The sequence below is a fragment of the Notothenia rossii genome (genome assembly GCF_949606895.1).
Source record: "Notothenia rossii genome assembly, chromosome: 8".
NCBI lineage: Eukaryota > Metazoa > Chordata > Actinopteri > Perciformes > Nototheniidae > Notothenia > Notothenia rossii.
In genome coordinates this window covers 40,049,983-40,066,825 of record NC_136906.1, presented here as the reverse complement: position 1 = coordinate 40,066,825, position 16,843 = coordinate 40,049,983, and the positions used below count along the sequence as shown (strand labels likewise).

At 40.6% G+C, this 16,843-nt stretch overlaps 1 protein-coding gene and 1 long non-coding RNA gene across 2 annotated transcripts; one reads left to right on the top strand and one right to left on the bottom strand.

Moving 5' to 3' along the window:
* Positions 1 to 10,464: 10,464 nt before the first annotated feature.
* LOC307015966 lies at positions 10,465 to 12,179 on the bottom strand. The gene is made up of 2 exons (XR_013801691.1): positions 11,532 to 12,179; positions 10,465 to 11,263 (listed from the first exon to the last, which is right to left on the bottom strand). It is a non-coding gene; the product is annotated as an uncharacterized lncRNA (long non-coding RNA).
* A 33-nt stretch (positions 12,180 to 12,212) lies between these two features.
* Positions 12,213 to 16,662, top strand: LOC307015962 (uncharacterized protein). The gene is made up of 8 exons (XM_079644971.1): positions 12,213 to 12,346; positions 12,660 to 12,729; positions 13,663 to 14,339; positions 14,445 to 14,490; positions 15,214 to 15,305; positions 15,454 to 15,564; positions 15,690 to 15,963; positions 16,443 to 16,662. Exons 2-8 carry the CDS (start codon positions 12,688 to 12,690, stop codon positions 16,647 to 16,649), a joined length of 1,449 nt encoding a protein of 482 aa, XP_079501097.1. The 5' UTR covers positions 12,213 to 12,346; positions 12,660 to 12,687; the 3' UTR covers positions 16,650 to 16,662.
* Positions 16,663 to 16,843: the final 181 nt, after the last annotated feature.

The following is a 16,843-nucleotide window of genomic DNA, read 5'->3' as shown; positions in this document are numbered from 1 at the left end:
TGAAAAGGCTTCATCCACATCCCATGAGCTGGAAATGAAATCATCAACATAGAGAGACTCTTTATCCCTTTCTGCTAGAGCTACCTGCAGTAAAGCCTTGGTCATATCTGCAGTAAAGGCTTTCTGATGGAGTCTGAGCTTAATGAGTACATCTAACAGATTTGGGTTAAGGTTTGGGCCTGTCAGAAAAGAGCCATTTAGTGAGGGGCAACCCTCTTCATGCGATGATGCATCAAACACAATTCTTAGTTTAGTTGTTGCTTTATCTTCTCGGATCACAGCATGATGTGGCATTTCACAGCCTCCGGTTGCTCTCCTGCTGATGTGTTCACTGGTACATCCTCACAGATGCCCTGCTGCAGGTAATCCTGTATGACATCATTGAACCTTGTCTACAGGGTCACATCTGTTTTAGGACCTTCAAACCTCCCCTTTGCTACTCTGAAGTTGTTTGGGAGATCTTGTCTCTCTCTGGTCGCCATGGCAACTCAACTTGATGGCAGCCATCTTTGTATTTTACAGTCTGTTCGAAATTTTGAAGAGCCTCTGTTTACTCTGGGCTCTGGGTTTTTTCATTAACGATGCCCAGTGACTCCACCTCCCAGAAAGCGTGTAGCTGTTTGGAGATCTGAGTGTCCTCTTCTAGACTTATGTGCATACAAGTGGCTTCGGTGACACCTGAGGTTGTTAGTGGCCCTTGCAAAGCCCATCCAAAGCTGCTTTCTACAGCTACCAGCAATTCTGTTATCCTCTGGACCTTGCCTGTCACTACTTTCCAGTAATGGTCTGCTCCTATTAACACAGACAGTTCTGGATCATCAGCGCCTTCCAGTGGAAAATCAGCAAGCTGCAGACCCTTTTTCTTTAATTCGTTTTGGATTGGTTCGCCTGGCACTTTTATCACAGCACTGCACACTTGAGGGTTTTACACTGCTTTGATCTCTATTCCTTGCTGTGAATTCCACAATTTTTTTAGGGACACTTTCACAACGTTGCGCTGTACTATTATTAGAGAGGTGGCTCAAAGTGTGAAGATGTAGCGTCTCCTGCCTTACCACTGGTAGTCTTAGTGCTTTAACTACATTCTCATGAACGAAGCTTCTCTGGCTGCCTCCATCCAACAGACAGCGTATGATTTATCTCCCTGCTGGGCCCTCTGTCCACGCCTTGACTGTCTGGAGCAGGACTGTGTTCTGGACATTAGCTTTAATTTGAAGTGTGCTTGACACAGTGGATAAAACAGCATCAGTACTTCCACTGTCAGCATCTGGTTTAGCTTCACTTTGATCACAAACTGACTGGTGATGTCTGCGACTACACAAGGCACATGAAACACCCTTGACTTTGCAGAATTTTGCGATGTGTTTTGGGCCAAGGCACACATAGCATCTTCCCAGTTTTCGCAGTTTCTTTGCGAGCAGCAACAGAATTGTCTGGACAATGTTCTGGTTTATGGTTGGCACTGTCACAATATACACATGTCTGGTAGTTATTACTTGCTGTGTGCAATGCAGTCGCTGATGGCACATTCCAACTTTTAGGTTTGTTTTCAGTAAGGGTGTGTGGCTTACCAGTTCTGATATTTGGCAGAAAATCCTTTTTAGTGTTACCCGGTCTGGTGAGCTGAAGGGCTCTCTCTCTGCTCTGGACTTCATTCTGAAGAAACAGGATGAGTTCAGGCACCCTCCATTCGCCACTGGAGTCTGAAATGCATGTGTAGTCTAATGCTATGTCTTCTGGTATGCGCTGTAGTAGAACTGGGCATAGCAGGCAGCCATCTGTGTCACTGTGTACCCCTAAGGATTCTAGACTCCGAATTTGTATTTCACATTCATCGTACAGTTGTCTGAGAGCTGCAACATCCGATGATTTTCTCACAGGAGTCAAGTTTAGCAATTCGGACATGTGTGCACTTACTACAATGTCCTTTCTTCCAAAGCGGTTCTGAAGCAATTGTATTGCTGCATCATAATTATCATCTGTCATGGCCAGTCCTGCCACAGCTCTTGCTGCTGCTTCAGTCACATAGGATCTCAGGTAAGTGAACTTCTCCGTCTTACACAGTGCATCGTTGTCATGAATAGCCGTTTCATATTGGGACCAGAATTCTTGCCACTGGCTTATTTCTCCACCGTATTTTTCTATTACTAATTTGGGCAGTTTAACAGTCTGTTTATGCAGTAATCTGACTGAAGGTGCACTCGCATCGCTCACCCGCAGTCACAGAGTCCCGCGCCTTCTGAATGTATCTGGTGACCCGGGATTTCCATGTGATAATGCGATCCTGGTATTCCTGAGTGTTTTCAATCTCTGCCTCCAGATCGTCCGTCGGCGTTTCATCCTCAATTGACCTTTTGCAAAGCCACGCCCCTAAATGCCCGTTGTCCAATCATATTTGATCACGTGCGCGGCTCCCTGTGGAAGTCCGACAAGCTTAGCGTTCAAATTCATTGCGAAAATGGTGAAGCGTTGTGCTTATGGTCTTTCCAAATCGGATAGCAGATATCCCATAAGCTTAGAGGGGGGGGGTGATATTTTACCCGTTTCCTAAACCCAAAACCCGAGAGGAGAGATGCCGCCAGTGGATAAAGAAATGCGGCAGACCCCATGCCCAGCTGAATATGGCGAATATCAACAAACACAAATACGTTTGCTCCAAGGTAAATACGTGCTAACGTAGCTAGCTAGATAGCTAGCAAAGATTACATTCACAAATTAACTAACTAATTTAATTAACTAATTTCACTAACTAACGTTAGCTAAAGTCACACGACTACAGCTGTAAGCTGTTTGCTTCTAGGTCGTTTTGACCATCACTTGATGCATAATAATGTCTGACCAGCTGAGCTCCGTTATTAGTCTACCTGTGGTCAAAGTACAAACAAGAAAGCCAACAGGCAATCATTCATTTATATTTTTCTTTAATCTTTGTAGCATTTTGTTAATGGAAAGCCTACTGCCGACTTCCCTAATCCTGCTGCACAAGTGGGCACCCCGACCCCCACAAAGGAACAACAAGGTGGATGCAGAAAGCCACCAAGGAAACGGTAGTTAACTTTAGACAAACTACAACATTTAATGCCTCTTGTGATTGTATTGTTTTATTCCAAAATAATAATAATAATTCCGTCGAATTTGACATACAGCTCATGTGGTTTTTCACTCTTGCACTGCGACCTGTATGCAAGTGCCTCTATTGATGTTGTGCCTCCCTCTTTTCTAATAATTATACTGTGGATATAACCCTCCATAGCGTATTGTAGCCCCTTTTGTCGGGACCTGGAGGATATTGCTGCGTTATTGCTCCAAAATGAGTCTGTTAAGGCGACTCCGACGTTACGGAGACCCTCCATTATGGCTTTGTTTAACGCATCTGGCTCTCAGCTTGTCGGACTAGCAACAGTAACCAAGGGGGGGCGTGGCTTTGCGAAAGGTAAATTCCTTTGTCTAAGTCTAATAAACTTTCTTCCTTGTTCGTCAATAACGTCAGCATTTCACGGAGTCTATCAGAGTCTGGTTCATCTTTGTTCACCTCCTCTTCTATACGAGTAATCAGCTTCGTTGTCGAGGCTCGTATTGTTCCCCGCTTCTGTCTCATTCGTTCGTAGCACTCCGTCATTTCAACAGCTAGCATTAGCCGGTTAGCTTCCAACTACGACACAGTTCAAAGTCTTAAGTCTTGACATCCCTGGTTTCGGCACCAACATGTTGTGTAATAGAAGGTTCGAATGAAGAACCAAGCGCAGTCTTATCAAAACTGAACTTTTACTTTATATTCATTAAATAGTTTCCAACAAGAACGGTGGAAGATGGAGAAAATGCACTCGACATGCCCGTATTCAATTTGTATAACAACAGGAAGGTGTCAGAGGAGGACACATAATTGCACTTCAAAATAAAAGCATTTCCTGTGAAACGTTGTAAAACATTTGTTTATTGATAGAAGTTAAAGAACTTCTATCAATAAACAAATGTTTTACTGCCTTTAAATAAAACAAGTTACATCAGTGATGCTGCTGTCATCGCTCGCCTCTCCTCCGGTGGTGCCCTCGGCCGCCACACTGCCCAGCACACTGGAGATCACTATCCCTTCGGGGGTCGCCAGTCTCTGGCACTGTTATTTTGGGGGTCACGGGCTGAAAAGTCTCATCATACTTAATCCTAGACAGTAGCACATGGTATATATTGTACGACTTTGTAAATGAAATGACAAATAGGTTTATGTTTCAAGTTTATTTGCATTAATAACGTTTGTTTAAACCCTTTTGTTCAAAGTTTATATTTCGTTTCTTAAAAGATTAAATCTTTAAAAACATGCTGTTTGCCATTTTTAAAGTTTGATGGAAGAAATTAAATATATGATTCCATTTAATTGACCTGAGGAGCAGAGTTGGCTGCTGTCAGACGATCAGCTGTGCGGAGTCATCACAAACAGACATCATTTCACGTGACGCTCCGGAGGAAAGGCAATGAGGGCTGCATCTCAGGTCGATTAAATTGAATCCTTGCATCGTTTACCTGCGTTTGGTCCCTTCCACCAGGGAAGCATGGAGAGACGCAAGGAAACCACGAGAAGCAGGGAAATGAGTTTTAAGAGCAATGGGACGTCCTTTCTTCCGGAGCATCACGTGAAGTGATGAAGCCGCACAGCTGTTCGTCTGGCAGCAGCCAGCTCTGTCCCCGGTGTTTTCACAAACACCCCCGCCTCTACTGACACAAACATTTGTATCATCTGTTGTAAACCGAAATACATTAAATAAAATAAGGACTCATTCTCAAAAAAGACAAACGCCATTCTTAAAATGTAAAACGAAAAAAGCGATCACGAAAATGTTTCCAATAAATGAATAAAATAATTTTTGCCCACTTAGTTGTTCAGATATATCACATATTTGTAACTATATGATACATTAATTGAAACAAAACACAGTATAGACTGAGGAGAGACTCGTGAGTTTCATGTGTTTTCTTCACTCCGCTGGGAAACGGCTCTCATGTCAAGAATCATCAGATCAGTGCATGCACTGCATCGTCCAATCAGTGAGCGATACACAGTAAGGGGGCGGGGCGAGTGTCTGAGGATTTCTCCGGAGGATGGTCTGGTGGTTCCTCGATTATTGTTCCTCCATTATCGATCCTCCGGCAGAAATAAGCGCCATGGGACGATACTCAAGATGGCGCGGACAAATCAATTTCCGGTGATACCGAGGAGCGAGGAAATAAAAATAATCGACCTGAGAAGCAGCCATGAGAGGTTTCTCAAGACTCAAATTTCCCCTCCTCGACTCCTCGGTCCTCCGGTAGTGACCCGGAAATGAATTTCAGCGCGCCATTTTGAAGGACATCTCATTTCTCTAAATGCACACCGAGGACCGAGGATCGAGCGTCAAGGAGGCTCTCTGGAGGAGCTATAACTGAGGATACACTGATGCATCGGCTCCTCCGTGGATGCATTTCCGGGAACGGTGGAGCCGAATTAACAGGGAGGTCCGTTTATTCGCGCGAAACTACGCGCGAATAAACGGGGAGGTCCGTTTAAGTTCAAAGTTTCAGTAACCAATCAGTGAAGAGCAAAGCCAGACCAAAGCAATCTGTAGATGAAAAGTTCCTGACCTTGTGCATTCTCCCCGTTAATTCGCGCAAAACTACGTGCGCAAATGGCTTTCCATAGTTGTACAGTGCGTAGATGCGGTGGACAGACGGGTCTCGGTTGGTTTGATGTCCTCTGCTTACTTTTAATACTTGTAATGAGATCTATTTATTATGTTTGTCTAACTGCTACACATGTATTTGTACATACATGTAGATATTTATGAACATCTAAATATAGTTGTTACAGGTGTTAAGATATAAATAATCACATCATGGTGTCATTAAGGTTTCAAACAGGTTCATCTAAGGTAGGCCTACTATAACATGATAACATGAGCCTGTAGTTTGGTATGTTATTGATATGGGCTGGACACCCCTTCACAATGATCATCATTGACTCTTTTTAGACAAAATTAGGAGGGCCAGTCAGGCCACTAATGAGCTCAATCATTCACATTTATTATTATTACTTTATAAATTAAGAGGGGTCTATTACAAAACCTTTGAAGGAATCGTCATGCATTCTGAATGTTTCTGCAATTTAAAAACAGGCATCATGGCTCAATATCCTGTTCTTTTTTAAGATTATTCATACTAATTTGTGGGGAATTCACCGGGGAAGCTGCAGGACCGAGAGTTTGATCCTGCCTGCGGCGGGAGAAGGCGGTCTACTCGGCCTGCCCTTGGCTCTGGGGTCCCTCCTTAAACAAATAAATAAAAACCTTTTAAATGAAACATTCATCTTAACAAATAAGATTTGATCATTTATTTTAAACGTCAGGCCTACAGCATGGCCACAAACCCCATCTAAAAACAGAGGCGCTGTCCTAATTACCTGATTGCATCCACCTGGGTTACTTGGCTCAACCAAATAACTTTATATAAGTTTACTTTAAACCACACTTAAAATAATTTATGTTTATGTTTATTAAGGATCCCTAGTAGCTTTTGCACTTGACAAAAGCTACTCTTCCTGGGGTCTGACACTTAAAACATTACAACAATAATACAGCAACATTCAGGACATAAGTCTTGACATCATTAACAACATTAAGAACATCACCAATATCATCAACAATCTCCAACATCATCCACAATGTCATCCACTCTCAATATCAATCTCAGCCAAGGATGAGTGCACAAGACACCCACCAGTACAAAGCATGAGATCAAATTCAATTAGGGTTTACAAGGGTACATGGTCATTAGTAGATGGCCCTTCAATCTCTTCTTGAAAGACGCTCTGGACTCTATTTCAGCAAGGTAGTTTGGCAATGAGTTCCATTCCTTTATAGCTCTATAAGACACAGAAGATTTCAGAAGATTGTTCCTGGGTTTAGGTGCCATTAGATGGTCTGATGTAGCTTGTCTAGTCCTATGGTCATGCTCGTCTCTTGTGTAAACTATTTGATCATAAAAATACAGTGGTCTTTTGCTAAATTGGACATTTTTTAGAAAAGTGATAACATGAGATTGCAGACGTTTCTCAACCGGAAGCCATGATAGGTTTCTATGCATAACTCCAATATGAGTGCGCTTCGAACAGTGGAGAGCTAGTCTGGCAGCCTTGTTTTGAGCTAATTGTAATTTCTATATATGTGTTTTTGCTGCTGAGGCCATATGACCGGACAGTACTCAAGATGTGACAAAACCAGAGACTGAATGACTTGTTTTAAAGTGGCAAGCTAATCTCAAAGTAGTGTATGTGAAATCAACCTCACAATAAGATGTGTATATTACAATTTATTTTATTATTTATTGTCATATTTCAAGATGATTACTTAGATATTACAATATGGTTGGTTGAGCTGGAGTTCATTATTGAGCTTACACGTCAACGTCACAGTCATCTGAAGAACGAACCCAAACCTTGTTGTTTTTATTAATTGCATTACCAAATGGGTATCAAATAAACAGTAAGCATTGGTAACACAACTTCCAAAGTTACAGTAAAATAAAAAGGACCCTGACTCGGACAATACACAATCCAACATGTTCAACAGAAGAGAATCAGTTATATTGTTTGTATAAATGGTACTTTACATATATATCTGTTTGTTTAAGGTGTCCAGGTGATGCAGACAGGCTGGACCAGAGTGAGAGACAGAACTGGACTCCTCACAGCAGTGAACTTCAGCACTTTTTTCATACTGTACAAAGAATCAAGAAAGATATTGGTTTAAATGAATGAAGTAAGATTCCACCTTCATGATTATGGATCTGTGAGTGAATTGTTTTCTAACACGACCCTTTTATTTATATTAGGTCTTAAAGTTTTTGCATAAATTAGGGCGTGGTCACATTGAGTGACGGCTCTGTCAATTGACTGCTGCTGCTAGCTTCTAGTCTCTCTGCTAGCTGCTCCGTGAAGCTACTGGGACTCTATGGAAAGCCATTTGCGCCATGATTCGCGCGTTTATTCGGGCGTATTTTCCTATAAACGGGGAGGTCCGTTTATTCGTGTGAAAATACGCCCGAATAAACGGGGAGGTCCGTTGAATAAACGGGAAGGTCCGTTTGAGTTCAAAGTTTCTGTAACCAATCAGTGAAGAGCAAAGCCAGACCAAAGCAATCTGTAGATGAAAAGTTCCTGACATTGTGAGGCTGTGAATTGTACATTATTCCAGATTCTGGGGACTATGTATTAATTTGCCTTTCAATATAATAAATATATCAATCAATATAACCTGCCTCCATTGTCTTTTAAAATAAAATCGCCTTACCCATTTCCTTAAACCTCTGGAGTGTGAACAGAAGGGTATTTTCTCAATTTGTAGATGTCTCTTTAAATCACCTTTTTAAATGTACTTCTTATAACATGGCATGGTGTTACATATCAAAATGTTCAGACTCTGGTCTTGCTAGAAATGCAATGTCACTCACCTTAGAGCACTGTCTTATGAGATACTTAGCTTAGAAATCCGATTTTTGCTGTACTCATGTGATCCATTTTTTTTGTTGTTTCAGATTTGGTTTACCAAAGTCTTTGGTTCACAAAAGTAGTGAAATATATGAATTACACTATGGGCCTATATAAATGTGTTGTTGGAAAATGTGTAAATTAAAATTTGGAGTAAAATAGTTCTATCACTCTACTTTCACCACAGAAAAGTTACATCAGGACTGATTCATGACTTCATATTCCCTACTGAGGTTCATGTGATGTGTACAAATACAAATTGAGCATTACAACTTCTTTTTACAACCAACTATTTATGTTAACATAAGAAACTGTAAAATCTCAATATCTACAATACAGGGTTCATACACTTTTTCACCAATGATTTTCAATGACTTTTCCATGACCTACCTCATTTTCCATGTGGCTAGCATGCCTCGCCCATATTCGAAATATTGAATATGTTACAACAGTTTGCATATTGCACGTCTTGGGTCAATGTCTTTTGATAACCACAATTGGTACTTATCCTTTAGAAGCCATACATTGTTGAAACTGCACTTCCCTGGCATCTTGGCAGCTTTATATCAAATAGTAGCTCCTGTAGACTAGAGGGCGTGATTGTAAACATCTCTCACCAGCAAAATACTGCCACAGTTGCCATTTTACGTTTCATTATACAATACAGTATTTATTATCATTATAGTATTACTATTTTGGCAATTAGATAACATATTAATTATATTTGATGCGACTTTAGTTATATTTCCATGACTTTTCCAAAACTTTGGGAAAAATATTGCATTCCATGACTTTTCCAGGTTTTTAATGACCGTACGAACCCTGACAATATCAGAACTTTCTCAACCAACTATTCATTATAAATGAAAAGACAGGGGGAGCAGTGCCATGGTCTTTGTCTGTCTTCCAAGACAGTGGGTCTGGCTGCTGTGTAGGTGGGGGTGATGGTACATGGGCTGCTGGTGGCTGTGTTGGAGGGAGGTAGGTGTGCTAGGCGAGACTTCTTTGCTGGCTGGGTTGATCGTGATGGCTGTGGTGGAGGCCTTTGTACCGAGGTGTATCTTAATCTTGTGGCAGGCACAGATGGAGGTGGAGGCCGCTCTAGTGATGCTGGTCCTCTGGTCCTTGGTGGTGATGGCTGTGGTGGAGGCCTTTGTACCGAGGTGTATCTTAATCTTGTGGCAGGCACAGATGGAGGTGGAGGTGTTACCGAATAAAATGTGGGACGAACAACTGGTGATATTCTATAACGGTAGGCAGATGTATCAGGGGCGTGGCCTTTGTCGAATAACCAGGAAATACACATTTCGATCGCTTCTTCTGTCGTTTACATTCATCTTTTGGTATATTTGGCTGGATAGGAACACTTTGATGCACAATCAGTACCAGTGTGTGAGGTTGTGGTTGCAATGCCGATATGCGGCTCTGCCTGCTCAGTTCATCCAGAGAACACAACTTGACCCCGGCCGTGAAACAATCCAGACGATCAACGGTTGGTATTCCCAAACCGCCCCCCTACACCCTACCCCTACCCCTCCGTTTGCGCGTTCACGCGGAGGGTCCGCCATATTGAGGGCTGTTCCAAACCAACGAGTGTGGAGCGGTGTGGAGGGGGGAGTGGGCTATCAAGCCCTCAAACAGCGAGTCTGCAGCGGTGCTGACTTGAGACCGGTCTCTAGCTGACCGGAGTCACGCTGTGTGTGTCCGTCAGGAAACAAGCTGTTAACAAGTAGTTCCAGCAAACATCCACTGATAAACTGCAATGTTTACAACCTCATGATAACCTCATATGTTTTAACTTAGGATCATACCTGTGTTTAGTCTAGAAAAAGGTAAATGTGTACATTTTATTATAAAGTTGTGTATATTTACAGACTGTTGCAAAAACTAAGAAGCTTATAAACATCAGATTTAAAACTAAAAGAGCTTTCCAAAAAAGTAAAACAATTAAATATGTTTGGAGTTTTATTTGAGTTATTAATTTACATTTTTTGTCAAAGAGAAGCTGATTTGAAACCGTTGTTACATACAGTTACGGCATTTCCTGTTTCTGCCGGAGAGAGGGGAGGCCGTCCCAAAGCTTGCCGCTCTATTTACTCCCTCCACCTGACAGGAGGGAGCCTCGTTGAGCTGCAAGTGTGGCTACAGACGGAGTTCACTCCGTCAAGGAGGGGTAGGGTCGAGGGAGTGGTTTGGGATTGGGCCTTAGTTTCAGAATGAGATTTTGTACGTGTCCTTTCTTTTAATAGATATTTAACGATTATATCTTGAGTCTGTCTGATTCCACAAACAGCTGCTTCTATATACAGTACTTGCTGCACATATAATACAAATAAACAACTTGATAAACACACTTTTGCTGATATTTGTTTTACAGCTGATGATGTTAAATAACATGATTGATTTCCTCTGTCTCAATTATGAAAGTTATAATAATAGAAGACATGAAGCTGCAGAGAGAGGATGGATATATTCTTACCTCCACTTTGTGATAAGATGAAAATACAATATTACATTGTAATTGTTAAACACATTGTTAATTTCATTTACTGAGGTTTTAACCATTATTTAACATGTGTACATAAGCAGTGGAAAAATAGGATATCTCTAGGTCATTAAACTGTCTTCAGTTTAATTTTATTAATACAAAAAATAGGTCATAAAAAATGTTTCATTGTGTATTTCAGCAGAGCGGGGTGTCACGGTGCTGCTGGACCTGGAGGTGCTGACCTGGGGTCAGTGGGACATCATCTGGGCAGGTTTAGGGGAAAAGGGAGAATATAAACTTATAATCACAGCTATTAAGATTAGAGCACTAATATTGTTAACAATCAATCTATACAACATGCTTTTGTTCATTTAAAAAAACATTGTTTTATTAGTAGGCTACAGAAAAATTAAGACTTATTTTAAATATGAAATAATATGATTAAATTACATCAGCTAGGCCTATAATTTACTTGTTAACTTACCAATGTAACATTACTGGGGGCTAAAGGAACAGCTTCATCTTATTTACCTGGCCATGGTCCTCTTTAATTCATCGCCGACGGTGATCTCCAAAAAATGTAAAAGTAAAGTTTCTGGATCCTTTTCAGCTCAGCTAGCTTGTAAGCTAATTTGCTAGCAGGCTGCTGAAGCAGCGCAGCCGAACAGCGCGTATCATGTGACGTAAATACGAAGCCCTCCGTAAACTAGACCGTCTCATTTCGTAGGCCGCTCGGTCCAGCCTACCCGGTCTACGTGGGCTGGGTTCTCCGTGGACCGCGTAGGCTGTGTACTCCGCGTACTCCGCGTACTCCGCGTACTCTGCGTACTCCGAAGGGTGCAGCCCCTGAATTGAGACACGGGCGCTGTTTGAGGGCTTCATAGTATGGCGTTATATTTGTGCCTCTATCCTGAGCACGCAATGAAACATGTTGAGCATAGAAAATGCTATTGAGCGCGCACTTGAACACTTTTGAGCACAGAGAAATATATTTTCTCTCATAAAACTCCTGCTCCGTGCGCAGGCAGACCGCTGCACGCGCTCTCTCTCCCTCGCTCGCTCGACCTCTCCAGCCTGTGCGCGCTCAACTTTGCCTGCGCGCGCTCAACTTTGCCTGCGCGCTCGCTCAAATTGTCACAGCGTTACAAATGTGCCACAAAACCAACCAATCGGAGAACTCGAGAAGGTCAATTCTGATTGGCTGGCCGTCTCCAATCATATCTGAGATGAGAGAAGAGAGGGATTTTCATGTTCGGTTGCCATCAGGCTGTTGGCGTTCCTATTATCGTTGACATTTACAGGACATGACAGACTCGAACGAAGAGATTACTACGCCACAGTGTCAGGTGAGTTATACATTTCTGGTTTTCTGATATCACGTTATTGTTTGTAATACCTTTGACGAAACCTTTTATCCGATCGTCTCAGATAAGGGTGAGTCTGCTAGCCGGCAACATAGCTATATGTTGTTTATATAAAAAATAAAAAGATGACTGATTATAGTAGATTTGTTCTTGTAATTATTGACTCATATTTCAGAAATGCTTTTTTTTTCTTCTGTATTATAGGGCTGTAGGATTAACATTAGCCTATATGTCTTCTTATCTTGAGACATCGGCTGTTGTGTGAGTAACTAAAGTTTGACTCATCCTTCTCTAGCAATCCCAGCTGGCCACAACATCCGACAATGTCGAATGAACAGCAACAAAATGTCACAGCAAGGCCACATGTAAGTCGTTTTTGATTTGGTTGTCTCCTGGGACCCAGCCCATTGAAAATGTCCTCTGTAGTGGACATTTTGTTAACACGCATCTCCTTTTACTCTTTTGAGCTACTCTATCAATCCCTGATGTACTGTACAGAGGACATCCTGGTCTTTCCAGTGATGTGTCATTGGTTAAAATTGCATGCTGGGAAGTCCCTCTTTCTTTTCATCCAAAATGGCTGGCATACCAAAAACAAAATGTTATAGAATCAGGAAGAGAAGTCAAATATTGTTGAATAATTGTAATTTTTACCATGAAAATCATATATATTCTTGTTTATTAACATGTGAGGAACTATATAATTAGTTCTGAAAGCAATTAAATAATTCAAGTTTTCAAATAACAGCCCTTTTATAAATGTCCATTCTAGTGGACGTCAGGACCATCTTCCTGGACTTAATGACTCAATATTGTTGCAGGAGACGGAACTGAAGCAGACTTTTTCTGTACCAGATAGTTCAGGGAGATTCAGATTTTGAGCTCTCAGATGATGAGAGAGAGAGGCTTCATATTAATCTGCTGAAAGTGTTGCTTTGTGCTCATTGAAAATAAGATTTGGATGTTGAAATATAAAGCCTCTGGTGCACAAATACTGAGAATTGACTTTACAGTGAACTAGGAGGCATCGTGTTGCAGTTAAACTTGTGAAATGAAACATATTTGCATATTTATAGGTTCTGACATTTTTAAGGAGGGAGGAGTAGATGTAATTTTAAGGAGATAATTTAACTTGTTTTGTGGATAAACTTTATCAAACTAATTATTATTTGATATTATATAAGGGGTAAATGTAACGTTATTACTAGCTTCCACATCTCATAGCTCGTTATCAGTCACCTATATGACTAACAACGAGTCCCTCTTCTTAACTAATCTGAGCTCTGTCTGTCCAACAGGACATATTGAGACAGCAGTTGATGGAAAGACTTCTCACCAAACTGCAATCAGCCTTGAACCAGCAACCACTAAATGTGGATTATTTGGAGTTCCTGACTCGCCATGAGCTGATTATGTTTGAATCGTTCCATGAGCAGATAGGAGGTGTATCAGAGATTACAGAAGCAATACGAAACCTACATCATGTTGTCCGGTTGGAAATTAACGCAAGGTCTATGCCCATTGTAGAACAGGAAACAGAAGTTGGTCCAGGTTCTGGTCAACCCAAAATTGTGATAGAGAGAGAAAAACAAACATATTTGCTGAATACACATCTGCCAGTCTCCTGCATTGCAAAATGCCTCTGCGTTTCAAGAAGAACGGTTTACAGGAGAATGCAAGAATTTGGCTTGTCTATAAGAGGATTATACAGCACAATGACTGACCAAGAACTTGACAACGTAATTTTAGGTATTAAAAGTCAGATGCCAAATGCTGGTTATCGAATGGTTCAAGGCCATTTGGTTTCAATGGGCCTCCGTGTTCAGTGGTGGAGAATGATGGCCTCTATGCATCGGGTTGATGCTGCTGGGATCTTCAGACGGATCACAGAACTAGGGTGTGTTGTGCGAAGAAGTTATTCCGTGCGAGGCCCTCTCTCCCTGGTCCACATTGACACAAATCATAAACTGATAAGGTAGAGTAAAATATCCTGTTTATGCAATTACCTACACAGTGAATGTTGGGAGTATATAATAAGAACAACCTTAGTTATATAGTAACCTTTTTCCCTTTTGAACAGGTACAATATTGTGGTCTTTGGTGGAGTGGATGGCTACTCAAGGAAGGTAATTAATGTGTTGTTGCTTATTATTGTTAAAAAAATGCAGCTTAAAGTACAAAGCCTCTTGTGACCAGCAGTTATACTTCTGAAATAACACTTATTTGCATATTTATAGATTATGTTATACACATCTTAAAACATGTCTAGGGGGGGAATCATCAATTTTATTAGCTTGATGGAGATTGTTTTGATTGTATAATTAGAGCTTAAAATGGATATTGTATGAAGATCTCAACATCCACACGACGACATAGCTGACCTATGCATGGAATCATAATCTGCTGCTTAAGACATGTAGTTCTTATCGTTAGTTTGATCAAAAAGTGTATATTTTTTCTCCTGCTCCTTGGAATAATTATTGAGCTAGAAGGTAATGATTCCTGTTTAGATCCAATTATTATTATCCAATCTGGTTATACTTTTTTAATACAAAGCATCTTAAGGGAGCAATAATGTATTGCCTTAAAGAAAATATATCTGAGGAAGCTGTAATAAATCAAGCTGCATTTTAGTATGTAAAATATACCAAGTTGATATTTTTGAAAATTACCTATATAATAATTGAAATACCAAATCCTGTTGATGGTTCTGTTGAAATGAAATGAAACTATGTGTAAAGATTTAGGACGTGCCGATCTTTCTTTTATGGTATAATACAACACTAAAAGCTCTAAGGCTAGCCATAGCTGAAAGCAGATGTAAATGATTTCATCTGGTTTCTATGCAGATCATGTACTTGGATGCTGCAACAAATAACAGAGCATCAACTGCATACTCATTCTTCCTGAGATCAACCCAGCTTCATGGCTTACCATCAAGGTATTTTGCCCTGACAAAACAAAAAGTGGATGTTTTTTTACACAAATATACTAGCTACAATATCTTTCATTTCATCTACTGAAGTTAAAGTAAACCTTGTTAAATTAATTATTCAATTATTTATTATTAAAATGTATTTTGATCTTAGGGTAAGGGCGGATCAGGGAGTCGAAAACGTGGACATCGCACAATACATGTTTGCCACACGGGGCACAGGAAGAGCCAGCTTTATCTCTGGAAAGAGTGTCCACAATCAGAGGTTAGTTGTGTTTTTGTCTTGAAATGTTGACTGTATAATTATTAGTAACTGTAGCAGTTTGGTTGTTCAATGAAAGCACAAATAGCTGTATAAATCCAAGTAAATCAATTAAAATGCAATTCTAGGATAGAGCGACTTTGGCGTGACGTCTGGGTTGCAGTCAGCAGCAAGTACCATGATGTTCTTCACTCTCTGGAGGAAGATGGTCTGCTTGATATCTCTGATGTGGTTCACCTCTTTGGTGTGCACTACATCTTTGTCCCTCGACTTCGAGCAGACCTTGACGCCTTTATCCAAGGATGGAATAATCATCCTCTAAGGACAGATGGAGGTCTCACTCCTGAACAGCTGTGGTGTATGGGACATCTACAAGATCTAGACGAAGGGGAGAGACTTGAGGTAACAGTTATAGAGTTCCCATTAAATATATTTAAAAAAACAATTGAGTTGCAAAGGTGTGTGGCAGGCAGATATATCTAGTTTTGAGACATAATAGACATCAATGCCAATTGGACATTGGAGCATGAAAGCCAAACATTTTTTTTGAAATATTTATTTCTAAACAACATGGTTAAAAGGTCTGAATCAATGTGAGCTTCTGTCTTCAATTGTGCATAGATATGCTGTAATTCAATTTTTTTCCATCTACAAACCTTACAGTTCTGTTGCATTGAGTGATGAGAGGCATATCTGACAGATGTATAACATTATTGGAAACAGCAACCTGTTCAATAACTAGTATTTCTAGAATAATACAACTTTGAGTAAACAAAATCACCTTTATGTAACATGTTTATTTTTTAAAATCACACGTTACATAAGTGTATGAAAATACATCATGTACTAAACGTATTATAATTGTTTTCCTGGATCCTTAGGAACTTCAAGACCCAGGCATCAACTGGGAGAGTACCATACTGCAAGAAGACTCAAACGGGGCAGTTGTGGTTCCTGAAGTTGTGTGCCCCCTGGATGACGAAGACCTAGAAGAACTTCAGAGAACTGTTGATCCTCTGGAACATTCTCAGTCACATGGCCGTGACTTGTACACACGATTCTTGCACAGTGTGTACAATGACAATTGAACGTGAACTCTTAAACTGACACATTAGCTGATTACAACAACCTTGTTTAACAGATATCTGTTGAGAATACACAGAGCCCAATCATTGGTCCTTATTTGCCTTTCTGCTTGTCTGATGTTTTGTTAAAAAACTTTGTAACAATGTATGCTTTCCCAACTAATAAAAGCATGACTTCATCAAACATTAACAAATAT

Excerpts from the sequence above, each read along its gene's own strand:
- LOC307015962 (XM_079644971.1), top strand. The coding sequence starts at position 12,688 with ATGTCGAATGAACAGCAACAAAATGTCACAGCAAGGCCACAT. Across the intron at positions 12,730-13,662 it reads ATGTCACAGCAAGGCCACAT|GACATATTGAGACAGCAGTT; the intron begins GTAAGTCGTTTT and ends TCTGTCCAACAG. Across the intron at positions 14,491-15,213 it reads TGGATGGCTACTCAAGGAAG|ATCATGTACTTGGATGCTGC; the intron begins GTAATTAATGTG and ends GTTTCTATGCAG.